The sequence below is a fragment of the Drosophila ananassae genome, chromosome 2R, assembly GCF_017639315.1.
Source record: "Drosophila ananassae strain 14024-0371.13 chromosome 2R, ASM1763931v2, whole genome shotgun sequence".
NCBI classification, from domain to species: Eukaryota; Metazoa; Arthropoda; class Insecta; order Diptera; family Drosophilidae; genus Drosophila; species Drosophila ananassae.
Genome location: NC_057928.1, coordinates 4,007,419 through 4,018,632, shown reverse-complemented (window position 1 = coordinate 4,018,632; position 11,214 = coordinate 4,007,419). Strand labels below are relative to the sequence as shown.

Below are 11,214 nucleotides of genomic sequence, written 5' to 3'. Positions count from 1 at the left end.
ATTCAGCAAATGCTAGAATCATACGTAATTCGACCACGTAGCTCCCCCTTCTCTAGTTCAATGTTACTTGTAAAAAAGAAGGACGGCAGTGACAGACTATGCATAGATTATCGAGAACTCAACGCAAATACTGTGTCAGATAGATACCCCTTGCCATTAATATCAGACCAAATACATGGCCAGTGGCTTCTATCAAGTGCCAATTCACCACGATTCGCTTTAGCGAACTGCATTCGTGACCCCAGAGGGTTAATATGAATTTTTAGCCATGCCCTTTGGCCTCAAAAACGCTTCGTCAGTCTTCCAAAGTGCCGTAGTTCGAGCTTTAGGGGATTTGGTTAATAAATAGGCAGTAGTCTACATCGATGACGTATTAACTGTTTCTAGTACTATAGAGGAAGCATTTGACAGATTGGAAACAGTTCTAAGCGTATTATCAAAGTCAGGCTTTTCCTTTAACATTAAAAAGTACAAATTTCTGCAAACGGAGATAGAGTACTTAGGTTTTCTTATAAGAGATGGCGAGCTAAAACCCAATCCTCGAAAAATACAAGCACTAACCCAACTGCCCAAACCAGAATCAGTCACACAAACTAGACAATTTATAGGTTTAGCATCTTACTTTAGGAAATTTGTCCCACATTTCTCAAAGGCAATGAAGCCTCTTTATCTGCTAACATAAAAAATGAACGAATTTGAGTGGAACGAAAAGCATGAGGAAACTTGAAAAAAAATCATTAAGGTGCTAACTAGTGACCCCGTGTTGATCATATTCGACCCCAATTTACCAATACAGCTGCATACGGATGCTAGCTATTACACATGGAACATGGTCAGCGCCGTGTAGTTGAGTATTACAGTAAATGCATCACAATAACAGAGTTAAAATATCACTCGTATGAACTCAAGACATTGGCGGTGTACAACGCGATCAGAAATTTCCGACATTATTTAAGCGGCAGAAAGTTCACAGTATATACGGATTGTAATTCTGTTAGTGCAAGTCAAAAAAAGCGGTATTGACACCGCGGGTTCATCATTGGTGGTTATTTCTGCAGTCATACGAATTTCAGGTGGAATACAAGAAATGGAGCCAAATGGCTCACGTTGACTGCTTGTCTAGGAATCCCGTCACTAGAGTAGAGCAGAAAAGTTTGTGTAATTTAGTGGAGGTACGAGTTGACTTGGCAACTATAACCCACAACTGGCTTATATCCGAACAGAAGCGTGATCAAGACATATCGCAAATCATGACCGAGTTAAATAGTAATGAAATGCAAAAAGAAATAGCTAATTCTTATGAAATCAGGAATAGTTTGCTGCATCGTCAAATTCAAAGAAATGGGAAGACATGATGGTTGCCAGTCGTACCCAGGGCATTTAGGTGGTCGGTGGTTAATCATGTTCACGAGGCTGAAATGCACTTGGGGTGGCAAAAAACCCTAGATAAGATTTACAAGCAATATTGGTTTGATGGAATGTCAAAATACGTGCGAAGATTTGTAGAAAATTGTGTGACATGTAAATTGTCAAAATCGGTGTCAGGTAAAATTTAATCGGAGTTACATCCCATTCTCAAAGTAGAGATACCATGGCATACGGTATAATCGATATTAGTGAGAAATTAAGCGAAAAAAAGAACGAGAAGGAATACGTCATAGTTCAAATTGATGCCTTCACCAAGTTTGTTTATCTGTACCACACCTGGTACTTGGACACGGTGAACTGCATACAGTCAGTGAAGTCTGCGATATCAATATTTGGTGTTCCTAACCGAATTATAGCGGACCAAGGTAGATGCTTCACAAGTAGCGAGTTTCGAAAATTCTGTTTCAATAACAAAATTGACCTCCATGTAGTAGCAACAGGTCCCAGTAGGGCAAATGGCCAGGTGGAGCGTGTCATGAGTATGCTAAAGGGAATGCTAACGGCTGTAGAGACGAGTGAACGAACATGACAAGAGGCATTGGGCGAAGTACACTTGGCAATAAACTGCACCATGATCCGGGTAACTAACCATAGTCCATTAGAGCTGATGATTGGGAACGAAGTGAGGCCCTTGGGAATGCTCCCTGTAAATGAGGAAGAGCGCGTAGACATGAATAAGGCTAGAAAGGAAGCTAAGGAAGGCATAAGTAAGAATGTTCAGTATGATAAGGCAAGAGTTGATAAAAAGCATGCTCAGGTAGTAAGGCATAGAATTGGCGATCATTTATTACTGAAAAACGAAGAGCGGCACCAAACGAAGTTGGATCCAAAATTTAAGGGACCCTTCGAAATTGTACAATTGCTAGATAGTGACCGATATTTGTTAAAATCATAGACAACTAGAAGAGTGTATAAATATCCGAATGATAGTGTGCGTAGTGTGCCTAAAGAGAGACTTTGGAATTAGAAGAAGAGCTAAAAAGTAGTGCGTGCAAGCAAGAGATCTGTGACCTAAGAGGGGTGCAGAGGAAAGATTTTATGCAGAAGAGAGCGTAGTACTCTGATTTGATGAGAGAAGCCTGCTAAAATTATGATTTTATGATGAGTGAATTGGTGATTGAGCTTGAGCGGAAGACAGCGTGTACTCTAAACTATGTGAAAGAGAAGAAAGTTATCCTGCTAAGCTAATCTCTAATGGATATCCAAGTGGTTGGGTTTCTACGGAAGAGAGCTTGTACTCTAGAGAATTTGAGAAGTGTTATCCCGTCAAACTAACGCTTGAAGGCACAAGAAATGCAATTGAATTGGTTTTGAAGTATGTATAAGTATGCTTTGTAATCATAGGGATAAGTTAAGTAATATAGGATATTGACAATGGAATGTGTTCTGATAAGTCTTGTACTATGCAAAGCAACGCGAGAACGTGTTATAGTCAGGAAGGCCGTGTCGGAGATAAGTTAGATTTAATTTCAAATAATATCACAGGCAACAGCAAAAAATCTTCACGCATAATTTCACCTGCTTCATAACCTTTAAGCTCTCCTGAATCAAAGTTCAAAACAAACATAGGTTCTATCACCCACAGTTTCCGCAGTACACCTAAGAGAAGAAATTGATCAAATTATACCATATATTTACCATATATTTTCAAAAAGTCATGGCTATCTAAAACGTATCTATTGCAGGTTCAGCTTGTTTAGTAAAGCTTTACAGAAGTTGTAGATTTTACAACTTTTTGTTGGTATATTGTACGATTGATATTTGAGTTGGGTTAAGATTAAATTTCAGATGAATTACCTATTACGCTTTCGAAGATCTTAATCAGGTTAAATGATAAAATGATTGGTCTAAAGTCGTTTAAAGTTGCATCAAAGTTAGGCTAATTTTGAAAAGCTTAAGCAACAAAACCGTTTGATATTTTCTTTCTCGCATTGCCTTTTGAATAATTTTCTCTTGTTCCGCATCTCTTCACATCTTACAACTTTTAGGTAACTCACTCAAGACACAAATTAAAATTGAAAATGATTATGGCTTATGTTCCCATATATGAAGACAGAAATTCCGTAAGCCACCAGACACCCACCGTCTTCTAAAAATGTTGGGTAAATAATGAAATACAATTCGAAAAATATGTTTCGGAATTTCGGAAAATATGTAATTTTGGAAAAATACTCAATTTATTTTGGTATTGCACTTAGGTACGTACAACAATTTTAAAACGTACCAAGCATGCACGAAGTGTAAATAATGCGTTTACGTCCGGTACATATATAAATATAATATAATTTTAGTATTTTTGCATATATTCTTTCAATTTATAAATTTGTCCATGAAACTTCTGCCACACTTCTTCGTGAATCGCGGAAAAAGTTAGCTAATATATTCCGAAAAAAATTGTTGTTCACAATCTAATTTTTTGTTTTAGAAACAAATCAGAATGCAAGGACTTGGTCTTCAAAGCATTAAGAAAAATCCTGCTGTAAGATTATATAATCAAATTTATCTGTTATGTATAGGTTGCATAATCAATAAAATTTCAGTTAATACCGCTTTATGTGTGTGTTGCCGCGGGAGCAATTGGAGCTGTATATTACATGGCTCGTCTTGCAACGCGCAATCCCGATGTTACATGGAATCGCACATCAAATCCCGAACCTTGGCAAGAGTACAAAGATAAGCAGTACAAGGTGGGTCAGCTGTCTTAATACATCCTTATAATATATGTACATATAAAAATCATTTTCTTTATTTATACATTCATATACCTTTTCTTTATTATTGAATAGTAGGTAAGAAACGCCCCCGAGCGACTCCATTAAATATGTCAGTACTCTGCGAAAATTGTATTTTATGTTTTATATCTATTCACTTCATCAATAGCCAACCTGTAGAAATGTTATTCGCAAGAATTAGTGACAAATATTTTATGGACCATGGCACTCTTTAGAAACGGATATTTTCGTATAGTGAGCTTTCCAGTTGTTTCTAATAGGTTTCAAATGTAATCATTCAACTAGAATGTTGTTCATACATTTGTACATGGAATACATACAGAGTGAAACTCTAAAATTGAATCACTTTTCATTTAAAAGACCCATAAGTCTGACAACATAAGATTCATGTTATTCATTGTGATCCTTGGTGGGTCCTTAATAGGAAAATAACACTATCATTGCACTATACACTTCATGCTTAAACATTTTTTAACCACATGGGCATAATATATTCTCAATTATCGAGAAGGAAAATATTTTTGTACAATGTATACAATACATTTATTGAGGATGTTTTCTTTGGCTATATGTATGTATATAATTTATAGAAAATGCAATGTTACGTTTGAAAATGTAATACATAAATGCTCACCCGCATATGTATTCTTATCTTAAGAAACACTGAATACATAAGAGACAACACCACAGTGGAGTGACCTAATTATGACCTAAGTATTTTCATTTAATGTCTACCTCTAAACGGTTCCTAATTTTCGTTTTTACCAAGTTTACTTGGCTAAAAACTCTCTCTACCTCAGCATTTGACCATGGCAATGAAAGCAGGCTGAGAGCAAAATTCACCAGGTCCTCATAGGGGTTGTTGCCGGCCAGTGGCGTAGATAGCTTTTTGATATGGGGGGGATATGACTCAGAATAATATCCTGTTTTTTTGTAAGTTTTATTTTACACTGCGATAATAATCCGCAATCTGCGATAATAATAATAATAATGCTGTACTGCACAGTCATCGCGTAAAAATGTGTTTCTTTTTCAATTTTGAGATTATATCATCTTATAATTCTCAGACCCAAGGGGGGGGGAGATTCTTTTTGGAAGAATTAATAGTAGATTTAAAAAAAGACAGAACAATGTTAATTCTTTGGCTATATAGAGTGTCTCCTCGCGCACGCTAAAGCGTGCGGTTGGTCGACTCGTGAACCTCCGTCCTCAGTGATTGAGCATGGGAGAACACCCGTCCGCCCCACAAAGACTTTGAACGCGTTTTACTCGAATCACGCATAACCCGAATACACAGGGGATTGTTAATTAACGAAGAACTGCCCCAATTTTAAGTGATTTTATTGAAAATAAAATCTTTCGAAGTCCCTATTATGAAGTATCAAACGCGTATAGGATGTAGAATGGCCTGGTAGTAGACTGAATGGCCAACGCCAACCAATTTTGGTTAACGCAGGGAAGAGGCCAGCAAACGAAAAAAATTAAAAGTTAAAAACTTTTGTAAAAAACGAAATGGATATTCATTTGAATTGATAGTTAAATATTGAAAGGCCATTTTATTGAAATGACTAGTGTGAGATGATCTGTTATGAAAACTTCTATCTCGTGCTTTAGGTCGTCAAGAATTTCCATTCGTACTTTCTTTTGGTTCAACCCACAAAAATTGGTTCAACGCGGTTAAATCGCTTGACGGTTTGTCACGACTGTTACACAGTTCCACTGTTTAGTAAGTGGTCCCATCCTGCTACAGCTAACTGCCTCTTATGAATTCCCCTTCCATTTGGAAAAAAAACAATATTCCAGCAACTCACAACAGGATTCACCGCTTATGCATAATTTTTGCTTATGATCATTTTATTGAAATTTAAAACAATTTTTTTTTTTCAAAAACCGATGAATCAAAAAATATATTATTATTGCTAAGGCCTCTTCTAGTTAACAGAATAAAAAAATATATTGTTATTGCTAAGGCCTCTTCTAGTTAACAGAATAAAAAAATATACAACTTTTATGTAATAAAAAATGTATTACCCTTGCAGAGGGTATTATAATTTTGGTCAAAAGTGTGCAACGCAATGAAGGAGACATCTTCGACCCTATGAAGTATAAACATTCTTAATCAGGATCACCTTCTGAGTCGATATGAGCATGTCCGTCTGTCCGTCGGTCCGTCTGTCCGTCTGTCTGTTTTTACACAAACTAGTCTCTCAGTTTTAAAGCTATCGAGTTGAAACTTTGCACACGTCTTTATTTTGTTTGCAGGCAGTAATATATATATGTATATATATTTATATATATTAATACAAATTTTATAAGGATCGGCTTACTATATCGTATAGCTGTCATATATTTGAACGATCAAAAATGGATCAACCTTGCTTGCAACCTTTTCAAGGTTCTTGGGGTTGTTTCATTAGAAAATTGATTTGATGTTAAAATTCTCATAAGGATCGGACAACTATATACGATCTGATATATATAATAATATAACTGCAAGGGTATATCAACTTCGGTTCCGCCCGCTTTCCTTTCTTATTTTTAATAAACCAATCAAACAATCCAACCGGGGAAACAGAATGAAAAATCTTTAATTCTTCAAAAAATTGTTCGATTTAGCTTAATTCTGTTTTATAGATTTAAATTAGGCATTAGAATAGTCAAAATATTTGCGAAATTCTTTCCTGAACTGGCGCTACAGAAATATGCCATTTGTGAAAACAACAATAGGCGTTTTTTGAAACAAAAAAATTTGTTAACAAACTTGATCTGCGTGGGTGTTATAGGAGCCTGCAGGCAAAATCTTATTGCTCTATCTCTTATAGTCTCTGAGATCCACTCGTTCATACAGACAGACGGGCAGACACACAGAAATCGACTTGGCGATTGTTTCTGATCAAGCATATATATACATAATGGGGTATGTTCCCCTAAAATTCCCCTATTACATATGTGGATTCACACGAATGCAATATACCATTCTACTCTACAAGTACCGGGTATAGAAACATAATTATCTATTAATTATCACATTATAGTCATAAAATTAAATTTTTCCCATTATTTCATTATCGGCGATAAAAAAAAATATACAATTTCAGACTTTTTTGATTGAACAAAATCCGATTTATGTAACTTGATATTTAGATCACCAGGAACGTACCCATGTTACATGCTCTTCGGTTTTTCTCGGAACTACTTTTTTTCAAATTCAAGTCAGTCAGAAAGATATGCCAGTATAGTTGGTTTTTGTAAGGTATATGTATATATTCAGGATCAACTTCTGAGTCGAAATAATCATAGCATGACATTTCATCTTTTGGAAGTGAGGTTATTGCGTTTTAAGTGTCAGTATGTTTTTGTCATCGATGTGTTTCAGTTTATGGCAATGATTGCCTATCCCGTAGCAGAGTGCACGAGTGGTTGCAACGTTTTCAATGTGGTCGTGAGGACATAAATGACGATGAACATGTGGGTCAACCAAAATCCGTGGTCACCGAAAATTCCATCGAAACTGTGCCTGAATTCGTAAAAATCAGCCGAATTCATCATTGAAATTCTTGGAAATAGAATTGAACATCTCCAAAACATCGACTTATCGCATTTTGACCGAACATTTGGGCTTACAAAAGGTGTGTGCACGGTTTGTTCCGCACAAATTGACTGACGTCCAAAAATTGCTCAGAATTCAACATTCGAATGACATCATTAAAGAGGCAAAAAAAGATCCGAACTTCCTTTACAAGATTGTGACTGGTGACGAAACGTGGTGTTTTCAATATGATCCCGAAACGAAACGCCAGAGTGCTGAATGGAAGGCGCCCGACGAGCCGAAACCCAAAAAAATCGCACCTGGAGAAGTCAAAAGTGAAGACAATGCTGATTTGTTTTTATGATTCCAAGGGTATTGCCCACAAAGAATTTGTTCCACCCGGCCAAAACGTTAATGCGGTATTCTATCTTGGAGTTTTGAAGCGTTTAGTGCGCCGTATTTGACGTGACCGGACCGAATATCGCGAAGATGAAAGTTGGCGTTTGTTGCACGATAATGCATGCGCCGTCTCATCGATCGACGCTTGTGACCGACTAAAATGTGATTTGAGCAAAAATCACATTTTAAACATCAACCACTCCCCTTACATGGCACCGTGTGACTTATACCTTTTCGGAACAATGTATTTGCCGATGAAAGGAAAGCGTTACGCAGCAGTAGAGGCCATTCAAAAGGCTTGCACCGGCATACTGGCGGCCATGCCGGGCAACGAGCTAAAACACTCGTTCGACATGCTTCTGGACCGTGCAAAAAGCTGTATAAAAGCAGAAGGAGACTATTTTGAATAAAATAAATTGATTTTGCCGAAAAAACTATTTGTTCTGTCTTTTTTTTAAAGTCCTGTTTAATTTGGAATTCACCTTATATAATTAAATCAGCATCGTTATAACTTATAAGTTTTATGTTTTTGGGAGTATTAAGTTGGGACTTTAAAATTTTTTTTGAGTCGTCTTTATCCGCCATATATAACTTCATTCAGGTTTCATTTTTTTGTTGTACCTTCATAATAACTTTAACAGATATATGTATATTTAACAAAATTAAATTTACTAAACTTTGTTTATTTTTTATTTCAGTTTTACTCGCCTGTGAGGGATTACTCTAAAACAAAGAGTGCTGCTCCGAATTTCGAGGAATAATTTTAATCGATTGTTATAGTTACGCAGTTCTGTTGAAAATATGAAATTTATGTAATTTTCACTGCAAAAACTAATAAAAATATTCCCGAAAAATGTGTGATTCTTCAGATGGCAATTTACGATTAGGTATTAGGAATGACTTGATGTTAAAACCATAAGTATGTCTGTATTCAACGTAAAACTTACAAGAAAGTCAAGTTGTAGTTTAGATTTTAAACCAGTTAAAGACGAATCTCAGGCATTTGTAATGGCCCTTTGGATCCTGCGTGCTTGTCAAGGCTTTTTGAAAAGATGTTTTTTTTACCAAGTACAAACAAGTTCGGATTGAGAAAAAGTCATTACTGGACGTATTCCTGGACGGATAGCAACTTGACTACATATCCACCACTCATCACTTTCCAATGAAGACACCTATCACCCAACTTCTATCATAGTCCTCGACAGGAGGCTTACCTGGAAAAAGCAGATCGAAGCAAAGAAGACCCACTTCTTACTAATTTCATTTTAAGTCTTATTGTACATCTCTTAAAGTTTCTTAAACTGTTTTAAGGGGGCAGGATGGTTTAAGACTTCAAAAAAAATTTTTTTTTTTTGATTTTTTATATAATAGAAAATTATCTCAATAATATCCTGTGAAAGTTTCATGTCGATCGGACTAAAGCTCGCTGAGATACCGATTTTCTAGTGACTTTCCATATACTTTTGCTTTTAAAACTTTAGACGCGTTTTCCTCAAAACAACTTTTTCAAGTAGGTGCGTAACGTAACTCAAAAAGTAATGCTCAGATCTAACATCTATAATACAATAAATACTTGCGGATGAATGAACGCTTTTTTTTACCATTTTTACGGGCAATAATGGGCTAATTTTTATGTAAAAATGGTACCTCCGACTTTACAACCGTGCCAAAAATCCAAAATCGCATATTCTTATACCCTTGCTGAAGGTATTATAATTTTGGTCAAAAGTGTGCAACGCAGTGAAGGAGTCATCTCCGACCCTATAAAGATCAGGGATCAGGATCACCTCCTGAGTCGATATGAGCATGTCCGTCTGTCTGTTTCTAAGCAAACTAGTCTCTCAGTTTTAAAGCTATCGAGTTGAAACTTTGCACACATCCTTCTTTCCTTTGCAGGCAGTATATAAGTCGGAACGGCCGGGATCGGTCGACTATATCCTATAGCTGCCATATAACTGATTGATCGGAAATGCTTCCAAATAACTGTTAACCGATTCGTGCGGTCTCAAAATAAGTGTTTGTTACTGAGACTTTGAGCAAAAAGTCTGAGAGCAACCGATTGAGTTGCTCGTATAAAAATTTTGCTCGCGCTCAGTCAAAGCACACTTTTTTCTGTTTTCGTTTGGTCTGCTCATTGTAGGACCGTTTGCTTCAGTTCGACGATTCAAAAAGTCTTTTGTGCATGTATGTGTGTATGTGAAGTTTAGTGGGCTCAACTTGTCAATTTGCTTTGTAAAATAAATGAATTTAAAAGGAAACTATTCAAATCTCTCATTGAGCGATGTTCGGTAGATGAGAGTTTCATGGTTTGCTCAAAACAAAACAAAACAAAGCCTGCTGCTCAGGGAGGAACCGAAACGGCATGCTTTGTTTCGGTTGCTCTCGCAAACACAGCATAAGCAAAAAAACGGTTAACAGTTATTTGCAAGCTATGGAAATGCCATAACTTTAGTGTTTTTTAAGTTAGAGGGTTGGGACACACACATGTTATATTTGACCAAAATATCTTATGTTTAAAATTTCATAAGGATCGGCCGACTATATCCTATAGCTGTCATAGAACGATCGGAATTGGCATAACTGGTGTTTTTTAAGTTAGAAAGATGGGACTTGGTACGGATTACTCTTTGGGCAAAATAATTCAATATGCCAAATTTCATAAGGATCGGTCTACTATATACGATCCACTATATAGCTAATAATATAAGATGCGTGGCGCCACCTAGCGGACTGCGACTCAACTGCAAGGGTATTGTTGGGCTAAGCAACCACCAGATAGGCTAATTAGAATATTGATAATTTGTTCATCTGCAGCGGCATTTAATCTTCTCTTTTGTCTCCCAGATTCGCATGCAGTTAGTTGTCATTTGTAGCGCATGCGCTTTTGGGAGCTTTGAAAGAGTTTCTAGGCCAAAGCTGCTTTCCTTTTTGCATATTTTGGAGTTGTTCTTTGACGGCCGCTATTTTGTTATTCATTCAGCGGCGGCTATGCCGACTGGCCGGATTTCTGCGCCCTTTTGGTGGCTCATTTCACGATGATGCCCTTGACCTATTGCGCAATCGTTTTATTAATCGGCGTTTAATTTTTCAGTCTAACATCAACGAGATCCTGCAGCTTCTTGAGGT

At 36.7% G+C, this 11,214-nt stretch overlaps 1 protein-coding gene across 2 annotated transcripts; it reads left to right on the top strand.

The window, feature by feature from the left end:
• Window positions 1–3,668: 3,668 nt before the first annotated feature.
• Window positions 3,669–8,942, top strand: LOC6493878 (cytochrome c oxidase subunit NDUFA4). 2 transcript variants are annotated; one of them, XM_001958566.4, is made up of 4 exons: window positions 3,669–3,797; window positions 3,854–3,907; window positions 3,969–4,115; window positions 8,787–8,942. In XM_001958566.4, the coding sequence occupies exons 2-4, from the start codon at window positions 3,866–3,868 to the stop codon at window positions 8,847–8,849; spliced, it is 252 nt and encodes an 83-aa protein (XP_001958602.1). In that variant the 5' UTR covers window positions 3,669–3,797; window positions 3,854–3,865; the 3' UTR covers window positions 8,850–8,942. The 2 variants fall into 2 exon arrangements, with proteins under 2 accessions (XP_001958602.1, XP_044570925.1); XM_044714990.1 differs by having other exon boundaries at window positions 3,737–3,907.
• Window positions 8,943–11,214: the final 2,272 nt, after the last annotated feature.